Source organism: Alexandromys fortis, unplaced genomic scaffold (assembly GCF_014885135.2).
Source record: "Alexandromys fortis isolate MF-2015 unplaced genomic scaffold, M_Fortis_MF-2015_v1.1 scaffold_184, whole genome shotgun sequence".
Classification (NCBI taxonomy): Eukaryota; Metazoa; Chordata; class Mammalia; order Rodentia; family Cricetidae; genus Alexandromys; species Alexandromys fortis.
Window position 1 is genome coordinate 984,515 of NW_026068125.1, and position 27,325 is coordinate 1,011,839.

General features: G+C 38.6%; 1 protein-coding gene across 4 annotated transcripts in view; it reads right to left on the reverse strand.

Annotated features, from left to right (window-relative positions):
* Positions 1-11,891: 11,891 nt before the first annotated feature.
* Tbl1xr1 (TBL1X/Y related 1) overlaps positions 11,892-27,325 on the reverse strand; it is a 140,697-nt gene continuing 125,263 nt past the window's right edge. For all 4 annotated transcript variants that reach the window (XM_050125738.1, XM_050125736.1, XM_050125739.1 and 1 more), the window contains 4 exons: positions 25,676-25,803; positions 24,910-25,075; positions 17,191-17,292; positions 11,892-16,536 (listed from right to left, as the gene is read on the reverse strand). In XM_050125738.1, the coding sequence (XP_049981695.1) occupies positions 16,510-16,536; positions 17,191-17,292; positions 24,910-25,075; positions 25,676-25,803 (423 nt within the window). In that variant the 3' untranslated portion in view covers positions 11,892-16,509. The remainder of the gene's footprint in view (positions 16,537-17,190; positions 17,293-24,909; positions 25,076-25,675; positions 25,804-27,325) is intronic.

A 27,325-nucleotide genomic window follows, 5' to 3' on the forward strand; every position in this document is an offset into this window, starting at 1 on the left:
CCCTGGGGGAGGACGGCCCAGTGGTACCTCTTGGAAGGTTGAGAATTGTTGTAAGTAGGCACCGTGAAGGCAAATTTTTCTCTATCTTCTTTTTGTAAAGGTATGGTGAAAAAACAATCCTTTAAATCAATAACTATAAGAGGCCATCCTTTTGGTAATAAAGAGGGCAAAGGGATTCCAGATTGCAGAGGACCCATAGGTTGAATAACCTTGTTGATAGCTCTGAGATCTGTCACCATTCTCCATTTACCTGATTTTTTCTTAACCACAAATACAGGAGAATTCCAAGGGCTGGTAGATTCTTCTATATGTCCAGCATCTAATTGCTCTTGTACCAGCTGTTCTAAAGCCTGTAACTTTTCCTCAGCTAGAGGCCATTGCTTTGTCCATATTGGTTTCTCAGTCAACCATTTTAGAGGCAAGGCTGTTGGTATCTCTGAAGGGGCTTCAATTACTTGTTCTTGTATGGCCCGAATGGCCGGTTTTCTCCGTTTGTAATATCTTTTAATATTATTCTCAGAAATATAGGCTCTAGAAGTAGCAGGAATGTTAATTTGGGTATTCCATTGTTGTAATAGGTCACGACCCCATAAATTCATTGCAATATTGGCTACATATGGCCTTAATTTTCCTATTTGTCCCTCAGGCCCTATACATTCAACCCATCTTGTGCTCTGTCTTACTCGAGATAGGGTTCCAATTCCCAGGAGCTGAACATTTACATTCTGAAGAGGCCAATACGGATGCCAAGATTCTGGGGTAATGATACTTACATCAGCACCTGTGTCCAGCAGGCCAGTAATAAAAATGCCATTTACACACACTCTCAGCTTAGGTCTTTGATCATTTATAGAAGTTTGCCAAAACACACGTAACTCATCTTTCTGCTCATTATCGTTTGTAACAGTAGGCATGAGGTTTCCTAATTGTCCTGACGAGGCACGTTCTCTGCAGAAACTGGAAATGACTGAACCATGTTTGCCATGGGGGCCTGTGAGGCCCCCCCTCTCACGTTTCCCGTCTGTATCAGGTTGCCTTGTCTATCTCTTGTAGACCTGCATTCATTCGTCCAATGTCTACCTTTTCCACATCTTCTACATAAACCTGAAGGCTGAGTCCTCCTATTTCTGTTATTTCTAGAAGATGCATTATTATTATTTCTGAAGATCCGTTGTTTACAATTCCTTTTCATATGACCCATTTTGCCACAATTAAAACATTTGGTATTCTGGTGTCTCCTTTTACCATTGGAAATTGCTTCTTCTACCCATGCTTCAGTGCCATAATCAAATGTATCAACATCCAGTGTATGCAAGACCCATTCTTCCAAGGGTGCTGATCTGAACCTTAAAGGCCCCAAAATCTTTTTGCATTCCACATTTGCATTTTCATAAGCCAAAGACTCAATCATTATACGTCTTGCGTCAGGGTCAGGTATCCCTATTTGCACAGCCTTAGTAAGTCTTTGTAAAAAATCACTAAAAGGTTCTCTCAGACCTTGTTTAATTGTGACAAATGATTCCATTCTCTGTCCTGGGTCTTGTACCCTGTCCCAAGCCCTTAAGGCTGCTGTAGTGCATATGGAGAGTGTGTTTTCGTCCAAATTAGCTTGTTCCTGAGGGTCAGAAAAGCGTCCTTCACCTAGAATTTTATCTAGGGAGATGTCACTTCCCTTCGCCTTTTCTTGCTGTTCTAAAAGTCTAGCCTCTTGCCTGAACAAGCATTTCCATTTTAAGTGCGGCCCACTCTCAAGGACTGCAGAGCTCAGCTGGAGCCAGTCCAATGGCGTAGCTCTGCTTGTGGATGCCCAAGACTTTAGCATCTCTTTAACAAAAGAGGAATGCATCCCGAAAGTCATGACAGCCTGTTTAATTTCTTTGAGATCATTCATACGGACATGCTCCCATGTATCTTCCTTAATGACCCTAGGGTTTCTGGAACCAATCACCTTCTCTGTTGTTATTACTGGAAAGGCAGGTAGAGCTGTAGGTAGAGATTTGTGGAAATTGTCCCGGAGGGATTTACCCACAGATGTAGTTAAAATTTGCCTTTCTACCGTTTGTTCTTCTTCATCAGAATTTAGAAATTCCTCAATCTTTTCAATTCTATTCACCATTGCCTTCTGCAATGTCTGTATCTCCTGTCCAGAATTATGTTCCAAAGCCTTCATTGAGGATTCTAAAGTATGAAGTTTGTCCATTAGAGATAACATCTCATCTTTGCACATAATTTTTATGGCATAAACCGTGCCCTCTTGTATTGACAATCTTTCTACCAATCTGTCATAAGCTTTAGACAAAATCCGATTGTCACATTCAGCAGTTTTGATTCTCTCAGTTAATATTTCAGTTCCTACAGAAAGGGACTGAAGCTTATGATCCAAATCACCTGTTCCCAATTCCATAGTAATGAGTTTCTCCTTAATATCAGCCTCTAATGTTTCAGTTCCTACGGAAAGGGACTGAAGCTTATGATCCAAATCAGCTTTTCCCTCTTCCATAGTAATGAATTTCTCCTTAATAGCAGCCACTAATGTTTCAGTTCCTACAGAAAGGGACTGAAGCTTATGATCCAAATCAGCTGTTCCCTCTTCCATAGTAATGAATGTCTCCTTAACATCAGCCTGTACCCTTTTTAAATTTTGCTCAGTTGATGCTCAGAGTCATGTTAAACAAAGATCTGTTCTCCTCCTGGAGAACTTCAAACTGATTCTTGAGAAGATTGTTGTCATTCTCAATTGTTTTTAAGCGTGCAACCTCTGCTCATAAAGACTTTATCATATTTCTATTATCAAACCATATAGTGCCAAGGAAAACTAAGAATCCCAGAAAGATCCATAGATGTGGGGTGATAGACACCGCTTGTAAAATCTTCCACATTGTACAATTAAAAAAAACTGTTAAATTCTTGAATGGTAATGTGTTCAGACATTTTATTTATAAAAGAAAAATTTTTTACTTGCAACGACTGGTTCCAGCCGGTGGTGGTCTCTGTGGTTTTGGAGCCTGTCTTGGAACTCGCTCTTGTAGACCAGGTTGGCCTCGAACTCACAGAGATCTGCCTGTCTCTGCCTCCTGAGTTCTGGGATTAAAGGCGTGTGCCACCACCGCCTGGCCGGCCTGGAACTCACAGAGATCTGCCTGCCTCTCTGTAAGGCCAAGTGTATCTCTGACTTGGCACAGGGGCCCGAGTCATGAACTAAAGAAACGGCCCCCGGGAGCGTGCTGTCTTAGCTAGCACTTGAGTCGGGGGCAAAATAGTCCAACATTGGACACCAAAATGTAACGGCGTAAACGAATGCAGACAGATTGTTAAAATTTATACAGCTTTAATGGAGAAATAGACTTACAGAACCACCATTCCCGCAGAGACCAGGAAAGCAGAAGCAGTGTCTGGGAACACGCTTGCCAAATTTAGAGGCAAACATTAGCCCGAGGCGAACACGCCCCCTAAGGGGCAGGACTTATCCCTACAATAAAGTTAATAAAGGAGTTCCCTAGGAGGTGGCTGAGTTTCTATGTGTAGAATCATGGCTAGAGAAAGTCAGAGGGGCAGGCTGTGGACCAGAGAGGTGACTCAGCATGTAAAACTGCAGGCTGCACATGGCAGCACCTACAAACAGTGGCTGTGTCTGTACTCCCAGCTCTCCTATGAGGAGATAGGAGACAGATATGATGAGAAAACGCTGAATCTCAGGGTCCAGCTAGCTTTGTGTGTGTAGGACAGTGACAGAAACAATGGAGACAACCCACCTCAAACAAAAACAACAGAAAACCAAGGTGGAGGAAAATTAACTTGCCCTTTGACCTTCACACATGTTCAGGCACTTGTACTCATATATAAATAAATGAACTTATTTTAAAATGCCTTCATGGTGTGCTGTACACAAACAAGTACTGTTCTCTAAGTACAGACAAGATTAATCTTCATGGTCAATCTATAAAACAACTAACTACCTCTTAGTAATGTCTTTGTGTCTGATGTTATGACTCACTTTTCATTTCTGATTTTGTTAATATGGATATTCTCTCTCTGCCTTTTGGTTAGTTTGGATAAAGCTTTGTATAATTTGTTGATTTTCTCAAAGAAACAACTCTTTTATTGATTCTTTGAATTATTTGTATTTTGTTGGTTTTACTTCTCAATTTGATTATTTCCTGCCATCTTGTCCTCTTGAGTGAGTTTGTTCCTCTTTGTTCTAAAGTGTTCAGGTATTTTGTTAACTTACTAGTCTGGTATTTTCCCAGCTTCTTTATGTAGGAATTTAGTGCTGTGAACTTACCTCTTCACACTGTTTAAATGTGTCCCATACATTTGGGTAAGTTGTGTAGTCATTTTCATTGAATTTTAGAAAGTCTTTAATTTTCTTTCTTTATATTTTACTTGATCCACTGAAAATTCGGTAAGCATCGTTTAATTTCCATCTATTTGTGCATTTTCTGAAATTAGTGTTGCTGTTAAATTGTAATTATAAGCCATGGTGATTCGATAAGATACTTGGGGTTATCCCATTTTTTATTATTATTTATTGAGTTCTACATTTTTCTCTGCTTCCCTCCCTGTCTCTCCCCTTCCCCCTTCAACCCTCCCCCAAGGTCCCCATGCTCCCAATTTACCCAGGAGATCTTGTCTTTTCTACTTCCTGCTTCCCATGTAGATTAGATCTATGGAAGTCTCTCTTAGTGTCCACATTGTTGTCTAAGTTCTCTGGGATTATGGTTTGTAAGCTTGCTTTCTTTGCTTTATGTTTAAAAACCACCTACATGAGTACATGTGGTAATTGTCTTTCTGTGTCTGGGTTACCTCACTCAAAATAATGTTTTCTATCTCTATCCATTTTCCTGCAAAATTCAAGATGTCATTATTTTTTTCTGCTGTATAGTACTCCATTGTGCAAATGTACCACATTTTTCTTATCCATTCTTTGATCGAGGGGCATTTAGGTTGTTTTCAGGTTCTGGCTATGACAAACAAAGCTGCTATGAACATAGTTGAGCACATGTCCTTGTAGCACGATTGAACATCCTTTGGATATATACCCAAAGGTGGTATTACTGGGTCTTGAAGAAGGTTGTCTCCTAATTTTCTGAGAAATCACCACACTGACATCTAAAGGGGTTGTACCAGCTTGCATTCCCAGCAGCAAGGCAGAAGTGTTTCCTTTTCCCCACAACCTCTCCAGTATAAATTGTCACCAGTGTTTTTGATTTTGGCCATTCTTACAGATGTAAGATGGAATCTCAGAGTTATGTTGATTTGCATTTCTCTGATGCCTAAGGATGTTGAACATTTCCTTAAGTGCCTTTCAGCCATTTTAGATTCCTCTGTTGAGAGTCTTCTGTTTAGGTCTATACTCCATTTTTTATTGGATTATGTGATCTTTTGGTGACCAATTACTTGAGTTTTTTTTTTTTTTTTTTTTTTTTTTTTTTTTTTTTTTTTTGTATATTTTGGAGATCAGACCTCTGTCTGATGTGGGGTAAGTAATAAAAAACACTATCCTGAGTGAGGTAATCCAGACCCAAAAAGATGAATATGAACCTTCATCTGGCGATGGATGGAGATAGAGACAGAGACCCACATTGGAGCACTGGACTGAGTTCCCAAGGTCCAAATGAGGAGCAGAAGGAGGGAGAACATGAGCAAGGAAGTCAGGACCACAAGGGGTGTGCCCACCGAGATGGTGGGGCTGATCTAATGGAAGCTCACCAAGGCCAGCTGGACTGGGACTGATGAAGCATGTGATCAAACTGGACTCTCTGAACATGACTGACAATGAGGGCTGATTGAGAAGCCAAGGACAATGGCACTGGGTTGTGATTCTACTGAATGTACTGGCTTTGTGGGTGCCTAGTCTATTTGGATGCTTACCTTCCTAGACCTGGATGGAGGGGGTGGACCTTGGACTTCCCACAGGGCAGGGAACCCTGACTGCTCTTTGGACTGGAGAGAGAGGGGGAGGAGAAGGAGGCAGAGGGAGGGAAATGGGAAGAGGTGGAAATTTTTAATATATAAAAAAAGACCTTAACTAAGGAAAAAAAAGATGTTTTCCCATTTTGTAGGCTGTCATTTTGTCTTGTTGACCGTGCTCTTTGCTTTATAGAAGCTTTTCAGTTTTAAGAGGTCCTATTTATTGTTTCTCTCGGTGTCTGTGCAGCTGGTGTTATATTTAGGAAGTTGTTCTCTGTGCCAATGTGTTCAACTGTACTTCCCACTTTCTCTTCTAAAAGGTTCAGTGTGGCTGGCTTTATGTTGAGGTCTTTGATCCATTTGGATTTGAGTTTTGTGCATGGTGATAGATATGGGTCTATGTTCATTCTTATACATGTTGATATCCAGATATGCCAGCACCACTTGTTAAATATGCTTTCATTTTTCCATTTGATATTTTCTGCTTCTTTATCAAAGATTAGGTTTTTAAAGATGTGTGGATTGATATCTGGGTCTTGTATTCGGTTCCATAGGTCCTCCTGTCTGTTCTTATGCCGATACCAGACTGTATTCAGTACTGCAGTTCTGTAGTAGAGTTTGAAGTCAGGGACTGTGATGCCTCCAGAAGTTTTTTTTTTTTTATTGCACAGGATTGTTTTGGCTCTCCTGGGTTTTTTGTTTTTCCAAATAGAGTACCATGCTTTCTATGTCTTTGAAGAATTTTGCAGGGATTTTGCTGGGCCTTGTGTTGAATCTGTAGATTGCTCTTGGTAAGATTGCCATTTTTACTATGTTCATTCTGTTTACCCTAGAGCATGGGATATCTTTCCACTTTCTGGTGTCTTCTTCAATTTCTTTCTTCAAAGATTTAAAGTTCTTTTCATACAAGTCTTCCACTTATTTGATCCGAATTACTCAAGAGATATTTTATGCTATTTGTGGCTATTGTGAAGGGTGTTGATTCTCTGATTTCTTCCCCAGCCCTTTTATCATCTGTGTACTGGAGGGCTACTGATCTTTTTTGAGTTAATCTTGTATCCTGCTACATTGCTGAAAGTGTTTATTAGTTGTAGAAGTTCCTTGGTAGAATTTTTGGGATCAATTATGTAAACTATCATATCATCAGCAAACAAGTGAATTTGACTCTTTTTCAATTTGTATCCCCTTCATATCTTTTTGGTGTATTACTGCTCTAGCTAGGACCTCAAGAACTATATTGAATAGATATGGAGAAAGTGGACAACCTTGTCTTGTTCATGATTTCAGTGGAATCGTTGGGAGTTTCTATTTAGTTTGATGTTGGCTTGCTGTATATTGCCTTATGTTTAGTTACGTTCCTTGTATTCTTGCTCTAAGACCTTTATCATGAAGGTATGTTGTATTTTGTCAAATGCTCTTTTGGCATCTAATGATATGATCATGTGGTTTTTATTTTTCAGCTTGTTTATATGGTGTATTTCATTGACAGATTTTTGTATGTTGACCCATCCCTGCATCGTACAAATGTGTCAAGGAAATCCACCATTTTTTTTTTTTGTATTTGGTGTGGTTAGCTTTGTTGTCTAGTACACGTTCCATTTTTGAGAAGTTACCATGAGGTGCTGAGAAGGTATATTCTTTTGTTTGGATAGGATGTTCTATAGATATCTGTTAAGTTTATTTGAGCAATATCATGTTAGTTCCCTTATTTCTCTGTTAATTTTCTGTCTGACAGACCTGTCCAGTGGTAAGAATGAGGTGTTGAAATCTCCCACTATTAGTGTGTGGGGTTTTACATATGATTTGTTTTAGTAGTGTTTCTTTTACACATGAGGGTGCCCGTGTATTTGGGGCATAAATGTTGGGTATTGGGATTTCCTCTTGATGGATTTTTTTTCCTGTGACTAATATGCTAATATGAAATATCCGTGTCTCTATTGATTGAATTTAGTTTGAAGTCTAGGATAGCTACACCAGCTTGTTTCTTAGATCCATTTGATTAAAAAATTTTTCCCAACCCTCTACTCTGAAGCAATGTCTGTCTTTGAGGTTGAAGTGAGTTTAGTGTATGCAGCAGAAGGATGGATTCTGTTTTCGTATCCAATCTGTTAGCCTGTGTCTTTTTACTGGTGAGTTGAGTCCATTTATATTCAGGGATATTATAACCAGTGATTGGTGGTTCCTGTCATTTTAGTTTTTGTTGATATTTTGTGTGTTTCACCCTTCTTTGGGATTTGCTGTTGTGTGATCCTCTATTGTCTATGCTTTTATGGATGTAGCTAACCTCCTTGGGTTGGAATTTTTCTTCTGGTACTTTGTGCAAGACTGAGTTTGTGGCTAGGTATTGGTTAAATCTAGTTCTGTCACGGAATATCTTGTTTTGTTCATCTAATGTGATTCAAAGTTTTGCTGGGTATAGAAGTCTGGTCTGGCACCCGCGGTCTCTTAATGTCTGCATAACTTTTGACCAGGACCTTTTGGCTTTGTTTCCATTGAGAAGTTAGATGTAATTCTGATAGATCTGCCTTTATGTTATTTAGCCCTTTTTCTTTGCACCTCGTAATATTCATTCTGTACACTTAAATGTTTTGATTATTATGTAAGTGGACTCTTCCTTTTATCTAGTCTATTTGGTATTCTGTATCTTCATATGCATATTTTTCTTTATGTTGGAAAAGTTTTCTTCCAATTTTGTTGTATATATTTTCTGTGCCTTTGAGTTGGACTTCTTCTATACCTATTATTAAGTTTTGTCTTTTCATGCTGTCCCATATTTCCTGGATATTGTGTTAAGCTTTTGTTAATATTTTCTTTGACCACTGAGTCTATTTCCTCTATTGTATCTTCAGAACTTGAGATTCTCTCTTCCATCTCTTATACTGTTTATACTTGCATTTGTGGTTCCTGATCATTTTCTTATAATTTCCTTTTCCAGAATTCCGTTTTATTGTCTCTACTTTGTTTTTCAAGTCTTCAATCATTTCCTTCATCTGTTTGCTTTTTTTTTTTTAAAGTGATTCATTGATTCCTCCAATTTTTTGTCTTTTCCTTCATTTCTTTGAGGAATTTTTTTCATCTCCTCTTTAAGGGCCTCAAACATTCTCCTAAAGCTAATTTTTTAGATAATTTTCTGTCTTCATCTATACTTGGGTGTTTAAGTCTTGCTGATGTAGGGCCACTAGTTTTTGTTGGTGTCATGTTGCTTTGAGTGGTGTTGAGTGTGTTCTTACCTTATCTACCCATCTTTTCCTCTGACTGATGTTTTTTGGGGCTTTGTCTCTGGTGATCAATCTTCCAGGTGCAAGTGGATCCAAGGCTCAGATGGTTGCTCCTCATGGTATAGTCAGGGCCATGGTCCCAGTTAACATGAAGGTCACTTTGTTCCTGGAGGTCGCTCAGTGTTCCTGGGGGGGGGGGGGACTTTTGGGCCTGCTCCTGCAGAGGTCCTGTTTCGGGTTACTCCCTTATTAAAGTTGCTGCCAGGTGCCTGCCTGCTCCAGTGAAGATGGGAGGTCACTGATTTATCCCCAGTCCTGCAGAGGTCTCTAGCTCAGACTTGCTACCTCAGCAGTGGCTCCCATGTACCTGTTCCTTGGAGGTCATTGCCTTTGGTATGTACCATTGGAGGCCACTGGTTCAAGCTGCTTCTATGGAGGTTGCTGCCCTGGGCCTGCTCTGGTGAAGGTCTCTGGCTTGGGTCTGCTCCCTCAGCAGTCACTCCTTTGTACCTGCTCCTGCGGAGGTCGCTGCATCAGGCCGGTTGCTGGCTCAGGCCTGCTGTTTTGGACCTGCTCCCTCAGAGGATTTCTCCTGAATATTTTGCAACTAAGCAGGAAGGATTTCAGAATGTATGGGCTGGGCTTAATAAGGATTCGAAGTGCATAGATGTAATCCCGATACTTGCTTCAAGGTCCAGGCCAGCTAAGGAGGCCAAGAGAGGTCCTATCTGGATGATGATGATAGGCTTCACCTCTTCCATTCTTTCATCCAAAAAGCCCAGGTATACTATTTTCTTAAGTTAAAATTAATTACCTGTTACTATTCACTCTTCATGCATGTTACTCCACATTGAAATATTTCTGCCAACCCAGTCAGAAATATCAAGACTAATACTACACAGTATTTTTCTTTCTTTGGGATGGAGGGGAACCTCAAACTGGACATGGGACCTTGAAGCCGAACTTCTTGACCCCACCTCCCACATGCTAGGATAACAGATATGTAGGCACTTAGCTCCTAGGCATGATCAGGTAAACTACATTGGCTCTGATAATCTTGGGGTTTCTCTGTATCATCCCCACTTATCATGCAGGGGCTTGTGCTTTCTTCCTCCTCCTGTAAGTCTCCTCGAATGACCAAGGTTGTATGTAAAATAGGTGATGCAAAAGTCAATGCACAGGTGTTTTACTTTCCTGAATTATGTAGACTGTCAAGCTGGTGTCTCCAGGTCTGGGATCCCAGAGCAGTGCCACCCAAACTGTGCTTGTCCTGGCCAGCAGAGTGGCATCTTGTAGGGTAGTCCAATCTGTCCAGTGCTAATTCCAACCCATTGGTCCTAGTTTTTAAAAGAATTTCCCTTCCCTCTGGATCATATAAACCCAACAACCAAGAAACATTAGTAATTGTCAGCTGGACTTTACTAAACACTTTGTGTTTAATATATTTTAAATTATAAAGAAATTACAAGGAACTCCTAAAAAATTTAATACAAAAATATTACAAGTTAGGACAATTAAGCATTGGTAGATGACATTTAAAGAAGCATGCAGGAAAAGGTAGCATAGGATAAACATTTTCACTGTTAACAGAGCCTGCGTGCAGCAGAGAAAAGCACCACAAAACCAAGTGTCCATAATGGCTTTTCTTCTACTGTAGTTTTCAAGTGAATATATAGGAAAAAATAAAACCCAGTAAACTTTAACCTAGTCAGCTACATATTATAGTAGGTAAGAAACCTAATTCATGATAAAGTATGAGAACTAGGAAATAAAAAGTAACCCCCCCTGCAATGCTGGGCTCAATGAGTTTCTGCTTAACTTCAGGCTCATACAGACTCTAATCCTTGGCAGCCCAATGCTTTCTGGAAAAGTATAAAAACAGAATGCTATTAACAACCTATGCCATGCAATATAAGTTAACTGCTTGAAAACTAAAGGTTGTTAGCTCTAGTAACTGCAGTGACAGCATGACAAGGCTGTATTTGCCTGTTCCTATCGAGGAGCTAAAGAAAGGTGGAGGACATGGAGAAGGCAACTTGACTAAAAAAAATGAAGAACAGGTCCGATGGTTCTATTCTGAAAAAGTCTCTGGTAACTACAAAAGTGTTGAGAGTAACCGAGGCTGGAAAGGGTGCCTTGAGACTTTCATCATAGATTATGTTTGCAGTAATATAAGCAATTAGCTAACCACTGCAGTGCGCTTTGTTTATGTGGAGGAGCTCCTGCCCTGAAAGCCTTCAGTGGCACATGTGGTGTGTCTTGTGTCACTGCATATGAAGCTAACAGTGAACCCGAGTCTTCATTCATGAGAGAAATCCTCTAAATAAAGTATCACATTTTCAAAATCACTTAGGAGTCATCATGATCTTTTAGTTATTACATGCTATTATTTAACAAATATAGAAAATAATCCCTCCATTTTAAAAAATCTTATCCCCTGCAAGAAGTAATAAAATAGCAAAAACTTTAATTTCATCTATGGGCTTCTTTAAAGTATACATCTTGGAAACAATGTTTATGAAAACAGTGATTCCCATGGCAGTTATACTCACTGGAGACAGTGAGAGCTAGGACTGAGAGGTTGTAATAGGGAAGACTCTTGGAGCAAAATCATTTACTCTACACTGATTAGTGGGAGATAAAAGCAATTGAAATGTAAACAGGAAATTGTAAACAAACACCACCATCCCTCTCTTTACTTGACTAAATAGTCTTTACAAACCACATGGGGAGCAAAGGTTTTATATATGTACACAGCCAACATAATATCAAAATATATTTTATTCTGGACCTCTTTCAGATCTGATTCAAATTACAGTTGTCAAAGCAATACAACGCAAAGGAGAAAACTGCAACAACAACACACACACAAAAAATGTGCCTGGAAAGGGTCAAAGGGTCATTAGGGACAAATCACTGTGATGTGGAACCAAAATACATCGTAAGTGTCATTGACATGGTCCAGGAGAGACAGGCATCTGCATCAGTCTTCCTTGCACAATCATCATGAAAACTGAACAATAAAGTTCTTTAACATATACAAAAACTGTCCCGGGCTGGTTTATACTTTTACAACAGCTTTACAGTTAACTGGGGAACTAAAGAGAGGATGCAGACATCACCACCCAGTGCTATGGTATGCTCACAGAATTAGACCCAATGGATTTGCCAAACCCAAATGAAAACATTATATATAACAATAATGTCCAAGTCAGGAGAGAAATCACTTCTGTATTTAAGGATGGCAGAGATACACAAAGAAGTCTGCCTGCTTGTAATGAGATGAAAAAGTACACCAGATATGACATGCACAACATTTCCTCCAACTTATCCAGAAATTCCAAAGAAAACATGAAATAGCCTGCTAGGTTTTTTTTTTTTAAACAAACAAACAAAAGCCTGGTTATTCAACCTGCTTCAACACTGTCACAGAAGGGCTGAAATAAAGAATGCTATGAACACCTCAGAACTCATATAGAAGACACAAGATTCGAAATAAGTGGATTAAAAAAAATGTGAGCACTCCACTCCCTTTTTTTTTCTCTCTTCTATATTCAACTAGAATCATGTATTAAAAACTGATATTAAACATGACAGACACTTCAGAGCTATTACTAGAAGGAGGAGCTCAACATTCCCTCCTCGCTGATATCAGAAAAGGAGGGAACCAAAATCAAACGAAAAATCACTCCCAGGGTCTCTGCAGGCTGGCTGCTAGCCCCGAAATGCTGGCTTTTGCTGGTGTGCCACAATGTTGGTCCACGCAGGCAGAATTTCTACAGCAACTATGCAAGTACCACTCTTAGCTCAAGGGAATGAAGCTTTGGGGAAATATGCAACGTGCTCACAAAAACATAAATGGTCTTTAAAAGAGCAAGACAGCACTGTCTGAGATGGTTTTCCTATGCATCTGTTAAAACCTGTCATGTCTGCTAGCAGAAGCCTGGTCATTTGTGACTCCTTTCAACACTACAATGCCCAATCCTCTGTGGGCCTCTGTTCCTTATTCATATTTTACAGTACTCTTTTTAACAAAAATCATTCTACATTAACAGATAGCTCCTTAAAAATAGTACTCTCTCATTAAATCTGATTCGACAGAAAGAATCCTAAGGAAAAAAAAGGAGTGCTTTATAAGTGAAAAGTACAAATCTTTGGCCTGTCTCTTGACATTTTTATGTCAAAAAGCAAAAAACCTTCATGTGATTCAGTCTATTGATTACTTTTTGCACCATAATTTGTTTTTTTTTATACCACAAAAGGAGGCACTTTCAGTACTGCAAAAGGTGTTTAATCCTAAAAACATACTCACCTAGAGAATAATTCATGAAAACAGAATTTGCTACACTCTAAGACCTATTCCAGTTACCACTCCTAAAGTCATCTGAAAGTCAATATTACCTGATCATGGAAAAAGGAAATGGGGCAAATCTATGTCTCCAGCATGGCGAGGAGAGATTCCTTCATGCCTTCTAAGGGTGGCAGCTGCTCCCTCTATTCAATGGTAATCAAAGAGTATTCATTTAAGTCTCCTTGCTCTCTTTTCCTTATGATTAAGTTCCTTACCGTAGAGCAAAAAACAGTGATTTAAATGAACACCATAGAAAGAGTACTGGACTCTGGGGATCTTCAGAAAAAGACAGGAGGGAAAGTAAGAACCCCAAGATAGAACTTCATATGCTGTGAAACATGGTCTCCCATGATCATCTGGAGAGACATGGTGCAGCATCTGTGGAGCAGCATTGTGGCACGCCAGCAGGCTACAGAGACAGAGACAGCAGCAGCAAAGCACATGGTACTATGCTCACAAAGCACCAGCAGCCTAAAGATGAACATACCTTCAGACAAGTCTGTCCGGAAAGATCCAAGACCCAAGACTTGGGGACAGAAAGCTCTGCACTGACGCTCTGTTAGACATCCTGTCATAGTTAGGTGCTGAAGTAAAATAGCCAAAGAAGGAGGAAAAGAAACCAAACTAACAAACACCCAACAGGAAGCAAGACAACATCATAAAATTCAGCTCTCATTCTGGCAGCTGTATTGCAGGAATTTGTGACTGTCTTTGAATCAGCTGGGAAGAATGTCAATGACTGTATGCAAATGAATAAAATGTCATATCAAAATACAAAGCACAATCAGCAACCACCTCTGACTTCCGCTTAGATTCAGTGCAACTGAGAAATGCACCGCTGAAGGAAACGCAGCGCAGGCATGCTCAAACGTTTGTATCTATTCCTGGGAGCACATTTAAAAATTATTGCACACATTTTTTATTTTTATTATTTTTTTTAAACAACAACAGAGGCCAACAGATGTGACCCTCTCAGTATAAGCAGAATCACAAGTGCCAGATACTCAGCATTGTAGATTTCCTACAGAGCCCCAGAGCAGTGAGCTCTACATATCTCAGTGGATCCAACCCTAAAAATACCTGGCACAAACCATAAACGACTGCCTCTCTGGGTGTAAATTTTAAAAATATTATTACAGTATCCTAGACCCCACTAAGAACAATGGGGAGATATAACAATGTATAGTGAAATTTAAGTGTATTCACCCTCTTTACCAAAAGCAAATGCTACCCTACCTTAGTGAAGACAAGACTTGCGTCAATCAATGCTGTTTTGCAAAGAACAAAGCAGCAGATACTGAGCATCGAGGCTGCAGGGCCGGGTTCGAGACGCTTACCAAAACACAGGGTGGGACTCAGCAGTCAAAGGCCTCAAAAGAACTAGTGACGCAAATAGTGTTATAAATTTTCTAAGCAATTTCTTAATAAAAAATTTAAAGATATAAATTTGACAACTGTTCTCTTCAGAAGCGACACACCTGGGATTCTCCTGTTAATAAGCACCTTCGCAAACATGGCCTCTAGTGAATATCTGTAGGTATATTGTACTTTCAGCTGAGCACAAGAAGAGATCTGATTGGATGCCTATATCTTTAAAAAATACTTGATATGAACAGAGTAGAAGACATGATATAGTAGTGATTACTGGAAAACAGCAGCTTAGATCTACGTTGCTTGAGAAAGTGCAGCCTTGAAGCTACAGATGCAGGCAGAGTGGCACAGCAGCCACAGTTCTCCCTGAACTCTCAGTCACCGCTACTCAGAAACCTCTAAGCAAGCCTTTAAAAGTTGTTTTTAAAACTAAGGTAGCAAACATTTTGCCAAGTGATGGCAGTGTTATATGCCATAATCTTGCTTTGTAAAAAAGAGAAATAACATGAGAGATTTTTAATACTGGAATCTGGGTTACATTACATATTTAAGCTTCTATACAGAATGATGGACACTTTGAGAAGCTAATCCTTATCCAGAAATATTTTAATCTCTTAAGAAATAAGTAAAACAGACAAATGGTTAAAAAAAGAAGAAAAAGGAAAAAAAAAAGCCCCATCCTAGGTTGCTCGTTCTCATAATAGTGCATATTCTGACCATAATTTAGTTATGGCTGCAAAACATCAGAAGATTATTTTTTTTTTAAAAAAAGTGTCTCTTCTTTATGGTATTTAAAAAAAATTGTGCCCTTCTAGTCTTTAATTGGCAGAAATACGTCCCAAAGAAAAAACTATTTTACTTAAGCTATTATTTCTCTCTCTCTCTCACACACACACACGCACACACATAAAACAAAAACAAAACCCCAAAAGAAAGATAACATAATACCCTTTGCTGATGTGTCTTAGAGAGTAACATGACAGGCATCATGTGGTTTCCTTTAATTCCAACTCCTTCACAATATGCATCAAATGAATATATGCTCTGGGAGCCATAAAATGTACCAAACATCTACCTTTCCAAAGAATGCAGTAAAATATTTTTAAGATTTTTTTTTAAAAGGTAAGGAAAAATAAAAGCAAGAAAATGATTCACTCCCTTACTTCATGCATCCATAATCTAAACCAAAACAAACTTGAAAGGAAGAACGAACTACCGCTGCGAGTTTTTGTTAAGTCCTTGTTCTCTGTACATACAAACTGTGCACTACTGAAGGGAAAAAAAGAATATAATCCATGGTGTCGGCTGATTTAAAGAGAGAAACAAGGCTGTTATTAATATCCAAAACTGGTACATGTGTGGTTTGCTCTTATAACGCATATTCCATCTCTTCTGCTTTTCATATCCAAACTTCTAAATGCTACTTAGGGGCACAGCAGGTTAGATCCCAGCACTTGGTGAGCAGAATTCACAAGCTGGGAAGAGACTCATCTTCAGGGTACAGCTGTGTTCATATATACTGCATGTATATATTTCTCTTAGATTTGGCTGTAGTGGACTGGCCATGGTTCAAGTGGGACTATAGCAGGATGTAGGTCAGGGATAGTCTTGTGGCTATGTACACATTCATAGTCGGTCCATGGCTTCCAACTAGTAACGCTATTTCCGAAGGTCTAAGACACAAACCTGTAAGAGATTACAACAGTCAGGCAGAAATCTGCCTTACATTTCAAGCTTAACTTGTATATGGATCACAGTGTAATTTATAATGTTTCTAAGCTGAATATTCACAAAGTGAAAACAACAAATCACAAAAAAGACTTAAGTGAAGGGCCTAAGATCACTAAGCTATGAATCCCCACAAGCTACAGCAACTGAAGAAATGCTGTCATAATTTTTAGAAATTAATCTTTATAGTCAGTAAAAAGGAGATGGGAGACATAAAAGTACTGTTCCTAACTCTCAAATCTTAATAAAAGGCATCAACATTATGAAAGCCATCTCATTGATAGCCCTGGAACTCTGTGGCTTCTGTTTTACAATAGCAGAGGCTGCACTACTGTTTTCTCAAAACACAACCTACTAAGAACATCCTAAAGGTCTCAGTGTCAAATATGTCCATGAAGAAATCAGTTTCAACTCCACAACCTTAACACTTCCTCTACTGACAAAGTCACCTTAAGCTTTACTTTATTCAAAGGTAACAGATACATCCAGCACATGTCCAGCACAGGGAGTGGTGGTAGGATGATGCCAGTACCTTCATTAACATTTTTTATTTTGCTAAGACTGTGTACTCAACATGTCCTCTGCTCTCTAAAAATGTAGGAGTATACTCACTGAACCATCTGATGCACTGGCTCCAACTTTGTCTCCTGCTGCATTCCAGCAAACTTCAAAAATCCCACCGGTTCCCCTGTAACTGTGAACTAGAGCACCTGTCTGAAAATATGAAAAACAGAACCCTAAGAATCATCATAGAAATGAAAATAGTGAGGTGAGATTATAATGTGTGAGAGGGAATCATGAGACTCCATCCCCTACACACACACACACACACACACCCCAATGGTTGCTGAGGGAAGAAGACCCATTTTCTTTAGTGGTGTAGCTGTTGCCAGTGCTCCAACAAGTAACTCCATTTAGATTCACAGTCTTCTCCAATCCCCAAATGCCACTAGAGGAGAAAGATTAACTAGGCAAGTAAAGAAGTCAGTGGAAGTGTGACAAAAAGACAGGGGCTTTGATAAAAATATTGTATGATGTGCAGTATACATAATGGAACCTATTATTATGTATAACTACCATATAATAATTTTAAAAAGGAAAAGAGGGGAAAGAGAAAAACAAAGAGTGAGGGCAGAGGAAGAGAAACCCATTTAGGAGGCTAGTATTGTAGAATTATTATTGTAATTCATATAAACCTAGATAAAGTAATTTAAAAAGCAGTATATGGGCTCATATAAACTGTCAAGGAAAATAGAACTTGTGAATAGTTGGGGTATGAGAATGAGTCAAAAATATATTCTGATGCATTATTTTTAACAATCAAGAGGTAGGACTTCATTTCAAATAAAAATATAGACAGGTTCTGAAACTCCAGAAATGTGCTATGGTAATCCCTTCACAGATGTGATCAGACTATCCTCAAGTGATGTATGGTGACCATTCCCCACTAGGATCTTGAGCCTCTTTGAACAACTATAGATGGGACAGTCAATGCAGGTTATAAAGAGTGCCTGCTACTGAGAGACGTATGCATTGTGTCAATAACAAAACAGCATTGCAAAGATCAAGTTTAAAAAAAAAACAAGAAAGACACTGTGTTCATGCTGTTATGGCATGCTCCTTGAGTAGTGTGAGTGTGTCAGGGATAGTCCAAGGTAGGTAAAGGAAGAAAAGATGCACGTATCCTTCTTGAAGGATGCTATAGAAGTTCCTTAAGTGTGTCCAGGAATGTTAACAATCCCATTCTCTTAGCTGAATTCTAAGAATAGCTATTTTATTCCTTTAATGAAAACAAAAGATCAGTTGCTACCTAATACCTAAAATCAGACCAGAACTGTACTTTCCTGTGAAGCCACAGTTCAGAGGACAGAGGCTGTACAGTGCAGCTAAAAATAAAAACTACAAAGGTCTGACAGAGCACGAGTGACCCCTGAGGATTTTCTTCACAACAAAACCCTCACACACCTTGCCCACCACTATCCTGGCACACAGGCCTCAACACCTTGGTCTTGACTTCCTCTCCAAATTTAGCTCAACATCATATACAAACCACAGATGTTATGACTGAACTTTCAGAAATTTCTCTTTGCTAAAGTTTTCATAGTTTGAGACCAATGACAAATGAGTACAGCAGCCTTAAGTATCTGTGCTTACTGAGAAAACAAAGAGGACGGAGGCAGGATGGAGAGTGACTAAGTGTAAAAGCAGACCCCGCAGACCACAGACCTATGGCAGATGGATAAACGCGGGGCTAAAACAAATGGCTGCTCACCTGCCCAAGCTACCTATATTAAGAACATCTACCAATCTATCTTTAAGTTGAGGCAGGACGGTAATAAGTCCAAACACGACCAAAGGCAGATCTGTGATGGTGAGGATTAGTGGGTCACATTTATCTTATCTGTATGCTGGAACAAGATGCTCACGGGACAAACTATAACCAACAGCAGAGTCTGCACCCACCACCAGATGCCATCTGTCATTTCACACTCAGGTTTAAAAAGGTAAAGGGACTCCAACAGTGGACAGCACAACAGCAGACAGCTGGTCAGATAACCTTAAATAAGTTACATTTCACTGAAATTATTTTGGCACAATGGATTACAATTGGAAAAATCTTCCAAGCATTAAGCAAACACCAAAAAGAAAACGTATTTAAAAAAACAGCATTCATACAAATGTAAAAATCACAAAACACATCAGAGCAATCATAAAAATTTACTGAAGAAATAAGCCAGATAAATGGATATAACGTATTCATGGGTAATGAATTCAAAGTAATACATAGACTTAATGTAGTTAAACAAATTCAGAAATACATCTAATTTAGGAAATGCTGAAGACTAAAGTGCCAAGAACAGAGACACATGCCATAGAGAGTAGTTAGGCCTGCACTGTGGATTCAGCTATGTACAAGGACACAAAAGAGAATTGGGGGCTAGAGATGCAGCTCACTGTAGAGGGTGCTCACCTGGGACCCCTAGGGACCTAGCTCAGTCTTCTGGACTATGAGGCAAGGAGCAAGCAGCCAACCATGTTCATGGTTGACAGATTTGGTATACATAGTAAAAACAGGAAACAATGAATGAGTCCAAGACAACTGCCTAGCCACATGAAAAGATGACTTTCTTTCTGGACCTCACACCATACAGACTACAACAGGGACCACTAACAAAATCAAGCTTAAACATTGTAGGAAAAAAGAAAAAAAAAAGAGACCCCAGTAACATAAACACACACACACACACATATATAAACACTAATCTGAACACTCATTTGAAAGAGCGATACAGCAAGTTCTCCATGAAGTAGGTGGAAAGGAAGACTACCGCAATGATACCCAGGATGGAAGAGACCCAGAACATATAAGGACCAAGTAGCCAACAATCAAAAAAATGATGTAGGTGGGTCTTCTATCTAAATGTTGTTTCATTGAATAAAGAAAACTGCTTGGCCTGATAGGTCAGAACATATGTAGGCAGGGAAGACAGAATAGAATGCTGGAAGAAGGCAGTGAGACGCAGGTGCTATAGCTCTCCTCTCAAAGATGGACACAGGTTTAAGATCCTTCCTGGTAAGACACCACCTTGTGGTGCTACACTCATTAATAGAAATGGGTTAGTCAAGATGCGAGAGTTAACCCATAAGAGGCTAGAGCTAATTGGCCAGGCAGTGTTTAAAAGAATACAATTTGTGTGTTGTTATTTTGGTGTAAGGCTAGCCGTGCGGGAGCTGGGCGGGAACATAGCTCCTTGCGCTCCTCACTACAAAAAAAGAACAGCAGAGCTGTATTGTTTCTACTCTAAACAGAACATGAAACTAAATGTATAAATAAATATTTACCAAATCACAAAAATGTTTAGTGAACTGAGAATTCAGGATACAGAAGATACAAAGTACAAAATGGTATGGATTCTTCATGAACCCAGAGTTTCCTTTCTGAGTATACAAAATCAAACATGCACACACATAGATATGCAAAAATACTTTAACATATTGCCCACATAAGCATTAGAAAAAGTTTGATTCATTTGCATGTCAATAACAAAACGAACCAAACCACTGTTTTAGACCTCAATGAACTCCTATAATCATAAACCAAAAACTGTTAGTGCAAATCACAAGTTTTAAAAGATATGTAGTATATCATACGATTTATATACAGTTTTACCACACAGAATATACATTTACTATGGTATTGGCTAACAACTCTTCATGACTGGTGCTGACAGGTGTTAAATACTTTAGCTGGGTCAATAAAACAATTTGGTTGAAATCCTTTTGAGAACTAGAAGAAAGATATATACAACAAACACAGCAAAATATCCTTATAAAGTAAATCTGAAGATTTATGTTAATCATATTCATGTTTATGTTCACTCCCAGGCATGCATCATTGTTCAGGTTTTAGAAGTTGAACTGTATTCACCAGTACTCTCTTAGGAACACAAAAGTAAAAATTTGAAAATGGTGGTTTTAAACAGGTATTTCATAATAACAAAATTTGTTTGGTATATATTTATAAAGAAAAATAAAAGAATCCAGATAAGACATTATATATGTGTGTATGCATGTATGTATTTATGAATATATAGAGCTAGTTTTGGAATTGGCCACTGGCTCTGTCCCTCTCTAAATCCAAGCATGTTGTTAAAATAAAAATTCAGAGTTTCTGTCTCATGTCAGGAGCATGATATGAGAAAGAAAAAGGAATTTAGAAAAAAATTTACTTTTCTTCCTATCTATTTTTGACTCTATTGTACCTTTCATTGAATATATACATCTGTATAGGTCTATATAAATATTTAAATTTTCTACAATGAAAAATAAATTTTCCTGCACAACTCCACCTGGTTGATATGATGTCATGATGCTGATAATGCTTCTACAAGACCTGTTTTGAGTACCAGCTGCTCAAGATAGTCCAACTTGGTTACCTGAAATGCATTTTTTCTTTTTACAACGTTCTGGCCAGACCTCCAAATAGGAAGCGCAGAAAAACCCTACCAAATACTCAGAGACTATTTGCAATTATACCAGACAGTATTATTTTACTTTCACAGGATCCCATAGAAAAGAACATTGTCCCCATGACAGCTGGAAGTAATTCTAGAAGACAACGTCTCCTCTCCCAACAAAGTTTGTCCTCAGGGTCAGGGACATCATTTAGGTGTTGATTATAATTGGTATAGGGTTGGGGGTTGGGAAAAAAATTATGTCAGCTCAAGGATCTCTTTGGGAAAAAAAAGGAGGAAATTATTGGGATAATAGATTAGTATGAGCTTACTCACACTAGTAATAATAATAATAGTAGAAAGTAATAGAGTGAATACTTGTGAGTTATTATTTATAGGCAATTACATTGGTATAGATTCTTGTATACTGATACAAAGTTAAATTACACTGAATACTGTATGCATGCATGCTTCTACCTCTGCTTAAAACATTTTTATATATTGATATACATTTATCATATTGCAATGTACATTTCTACCTCTGATCAAGATACTTATACATTGTTTGCAGTCTGAGGTCATTGTCCTCACTTGTTGCATATCTGTTTATTGTATAATATTCTAATATGAAATCTTAGTCTTTAAGTTATATAGGTATTAAGAATTATAAACCAAAAGTCATCTATTTTTGTCATACTTAAACTAATCAGGTTCTTTAAATAGAGATTATACTCTGCATATATAGGTAATCTTCAACCACTTCAAAGAGCTGTAGGATATGGCATTTAAATAACGTAGGGCTTGGTTGAAGTGAGACAGGATAGCTCCTAGCAGCATTTCCTGCTTACTCAAGTAATATTATTTCCCTTCTCAGATCTTTGATGGGGTTGAAGACTAGATAATTGTAGTTACTTTCCTCTCATGACTTGGCCAAGTTATTTATTTATACAAGACTTAAACTATAGTTAGGATAGGATAATTATTGAATATATTTGTTCTTATTGTATATAATTTTGTATTAGGCTTAGAACACTCTTATTTAAACAAAAGGAGGAGGCGCTGTAGGAAGTCTTACAGCTAGCCAGTGGTTATCCTCCCAATGGGGCATGGCCTCTTATAATGTATAAGCCAATGTAGAACATGCATCGACTCTTTCTAGTTGCTGGATTCGGTTTCTATTCTCCGTTCAAGCAGAGGATTCTGATTTGTAAGTTTACCCCTAAATAAATAACCATCTATTTCTCAATTCTGAGCTAGTGTGGGATTTCTTTTAAGCATCCTTCCACAACATTATCTAGTAAGATATTAAGATATGATACATATTTCTTTCTTTTTTGATTTTATGGTTTGATTGAGACAGGTTTTCTCTTTTTAAAAGCCCTGGCTGCCCTGGAACTAGCTCTTGTAGACCAGGCTGGCCTCAAACTCAGAGATCCACCCACAACTGCCTCCCGAGTACTGGTATTAAAAGTGTATGCCACCACCATCTGGCAAGATAGAATATTTTTATTTTAAATCCAGGAACATGCTTCTAATCCCAGCACTTGGAAGAAGAGGCAAGACAAGTTCAAGACCAGCCTAACTACAAAGTGAGACCTCTCAAAAAACAAAAACCACCAACAATCCAGTTGAAAAAGGAAAGAGCATGATCTAAAAGAAACCTCCCCTACAGGGGAATTAACTCCAAGCACTGATAGAGGAGATTACCTGAAATAATTCTGTACAGCAAAGCAAATATTCAGCAGAGTAGAGAAAGAAAATTGAAACGGGAAAAAAGTTGTGCCAACTATACTTTAGTTAGAAAAATATAGAGAGAAAATATTTTTAAAAGTGAAGCACTGAATAAGCGACTCATCCTGCCAGCGAATCGGGAACTAAGCAACTGACATGGCCAATAAACGTTTCCTAAGTATTCAACATCCTCGCATCAGAGAAAAGTACATTGAAACCACTTTAAACTCCCAGCTTCCCTAGTCAGAATGGCTGTCATTAAGCAGACAAGGGTCAACGTGCTGGCAAGTGTGCAAACCAGTCCAGTACCTACAGAAACCAGAGCACAAAGACAGGACCACATGCAGGTGTGGCATAAGTACACACCTGTAGGAATTCCTCAACATGCCAGAGACACGTGCACAGCCATGTTTACTGCTGTACTATTCAAAATGAGCAAGAAATGAAACCAGCCTAGGTGTTTATCAACAGAGAAAAGGAATGCATATTTATGAATGAAATTTTATGTAGACTTAAAGAAAAAATAAAACCATGACATTTTACAGGAAAATGGCTGAAATGGCAATTATTGCTAAGCAAAATATGCCAGACTCAGAAAGATAAATATAACGTTTCCTTTCAAGGGGTACTTATGTGGGTGGAGTACTCATTATCATCTAGTGACATCATAAACGGGGGGGGAGGGGTCAGGTAATAAAACCCATGAGATGTGAAGATGGAACGGGAGGCTGTGGGGTGGGTGGAAGGATCAGAGAGGGGACTGGGAAACAATTCAACAAGAACAAAGTATATAGAAAGTGCCATAATGAAGTCCTTAGTTCCAATGCTAGTTTTCAAAGTAAAATTAAAATGAATTTTTAAAAATGCTCAGAAAAGTCAGCCTACACCCTCAGGTATATAAGGAGACACTCAGCCCTATTCCCCACTGAAATGCCATGCTCTGTCTGGAAGTCGGACCTCTGCTGAGTATGACCGAGAAATCTCATGGTGCTTTGTGCAATGAGCAACTCAGTAAGGATGAAAGAAGCTGCTAAGAACAGTTACTTTAGGGCATGAGGGCAGAGATGGCCTGAGCTCCTCAGTGTAGACCTTCCTAAGCCACAGGATGTAGAACTTAATGAAAACTACTCAAATGTGATGGTTTGTAGTAGGTAATTTGTGTCGTTAACTATGGTGGAAATCTATCAAAAGAGTTGTCAATAATATATTAGTATGCCAGACACCAACAAAGACCTGGGGAACACAGAAGACACAGTATATGGTGCACAAAAGCTCACTCACTGGCTTCTATTTGAAAGGAGGCTCTTTACAGTACCCATCCCTGAAAAGGCAGCAGGGTGTTAAATCTGGTTCAGTCATGCAATCTTGTCTTTTAACCTCAACAAATGTCAACTACAACACTTCTTATCTCATATCCACTATGTTGCTCAAAAATAAAATAACAAGACAAGAGATCTAATTCTAAATTCTGATTTGCACAAAAAAAAATGCAGTGTTCAATCACTGTTGACTGAAAAATACATTGTTGATTTTAAGAAGGCTTTTAAAACTAAGCAGTAAATTGATGTCAAATGAGGAATAACCAAAATATAAGTAGGTAAATGCTTCTAACTCAGTAAGTGTGTTTGACAGTACTGGGACGTACCTGTGTGTTCCAGATGTGTACACATTTGTCAAAAGAACCACTTGCCAGATACCTGCCATCAGGGCTGAAAGCCACACTGTACACAGGCTCTTGGTGTTTTGTCAAAGTATGGATACAAATGCCTCGGTCAACGTCCCATAACCTAACTGTAGAATCAAAGGATGCACTGAAAGTGAAAGGGAAAATAATTTTATAAGTAACTAAATATTCTCTTAGTCTTGTCCCCAGCTTCCCACATTCTGCCCATCAGATTATACTGTTAAAATCCAAGTATTGTAGAAACTGGAAAACAAACAAGAAAAAGCTGAAGGCCCAGCTCTTGCCCAGTCACTGTATTCCCAACAGTCCTAGTTATTGGTCCATGGCTCTGAATATCAAATGACTGTATTTTGGGATTCATCTCTCTCTTGAATTAAAAAAAAAAGCTGCCGACACAACAATTTTATTATTATCCTATGCCCCAATGATCTGTATGTCTCAATATAGAGCCCAAGTTGATTACTATGTTAGGCATACTGGCCTAAGTGTTGGATTACAAGGACAAGACAAGCCTACTTGTGGGGTTTTATTTAAGAGATTTAAAAAAGAAAAAAAAGAAAGAAAAATGGCATTAAGGCCTGAAATACTAATAATGCTAAAAATCCCACGTTTAAAGGTTTCCATTGAAATATATTCCTCCCAAGATATACTCCGTGTTTTCTGCCATATTTTCCCAAAATTTTTATTCTTGAGAGACTCAATAGGAAAAGTGAAACAGACATATTACCTTGCTAGCATAAGATTGGCATTTGGATTATTTGTCCCTGGTCCTGTTGGACTCCATTTAATAGTATAAATTTCTTTATTATGTGCTTGCAAATCATGGACACAGTTATCTTGCTTCATACTCCAAATCTACCAAGAGAAAAAAATTGGTAATTTTTTCCATATAACAGATACATTTAAAAGTATTACCTTTCCAGTACAAAATGAGTCATCAAGGGAATGACTACAAACAAACTTAAAAGTAGTTGAAATGTATTTAACATTACTCCATAAGTTAAATTCTTCACCAATACTCCTTATTGTAAAACCTGAAGGCTGAATTGATTAACTGCAGTTTTTCTAAGATTGTTTTGAATAGCCATAAGATGCACAAATCTTAACATTTAAGAAAGTCCTTGGATGAGGGTTATAGTAACTCTGGTAGAGCACTTGTGTGAGTGGTTAAGTACTGTGTGAGGCCCTGGATTCAGTTCCAAAACCACATACATACACACAACCAAAAACAACTAGAATTCATACTCTGGAAATGCAGTAAACAGCTAGAGAATACCATAGTGCTTTGTAGCTTAGATAAACAGTCATAGGGAAGCAATCAGACCTCAAAGTTCTACAGTTCTCTTTGGTCTTTTCAACAGCACTGGCAAGGTTGACATACCCCTTACAACTCTATTTACATTTCCTATCTACTTTGGCCATTGTCTTGATCTAGATTCTGTTCTTGAGGTTTACCACCCTATCACCTACTCCTCATTACACACCACCCATTCTATTTCTGCTCTGAAATCCTCTGTGGCCCAAACGTCTTTGTAAGGTTAAGAAAAAATCCAATCTAGAACCTGAGGTATCTAAATACAGGCTTTTTAACTTGCAGCTCAATTCATGGCATGAGCTTCTCTGGATATTGGCTTTCCTCCATAGTAGAAGTTCTAATGCATGAGCATGAGAAGAAAACTTGGAGACAGACAATTAAGCTATTGTGGTGGTATAGGCTCATACCCAGTGCTTGGTAAGATGTGAAGACTCGAATTCAAGACCAGTATGGGCTACATACTGAGAGTCTGACTCAAAATAAAGATCAGCACAGCGCTGGCATGCTTTCTTAGTACACCTAAGTCCTCCATTTGATCCTCAAGATGAAGGGAGGGAAAAATACACTTAGCTTGTACACAGTAAAAGAAGTGATTTTCTCTGCATGACTATCCTATTTGTAATGGTTGTCACTATAGTCAATGATACTGCAAGACTAAAAATAAAATATTTCAGGAGATCTGTGTGGCATGAGGAGGCACCAACATTCATTCTGGAGATTAGCACTAAGCTAGTCATTACCTCACAATTCGGTACGAAAGGTATTAAGTTTCACTTTTAGTCACATCACACTGTGTTCTTTGATGGTTAATGCTCTGTCTCAACTTGATTGGGTCATGGAGAAATCAGGTATTTGGCTAAGTATTATTTGCCCAGTTGGTGAGACTATTTGGGAAGGATTAGGAAGTGTGACCCTGTTGGATGATGTGTATCACTAGGGGTGGACTATTTAATTTAAAAAATGCACACCATTTCCATTTAGTTCTGGGTGTAATGGTTGTTGATAGAAGCCAGTGCTATGCTGCCTGACTCCATGCTGCCTGACTCTATGCTCCATGCCATA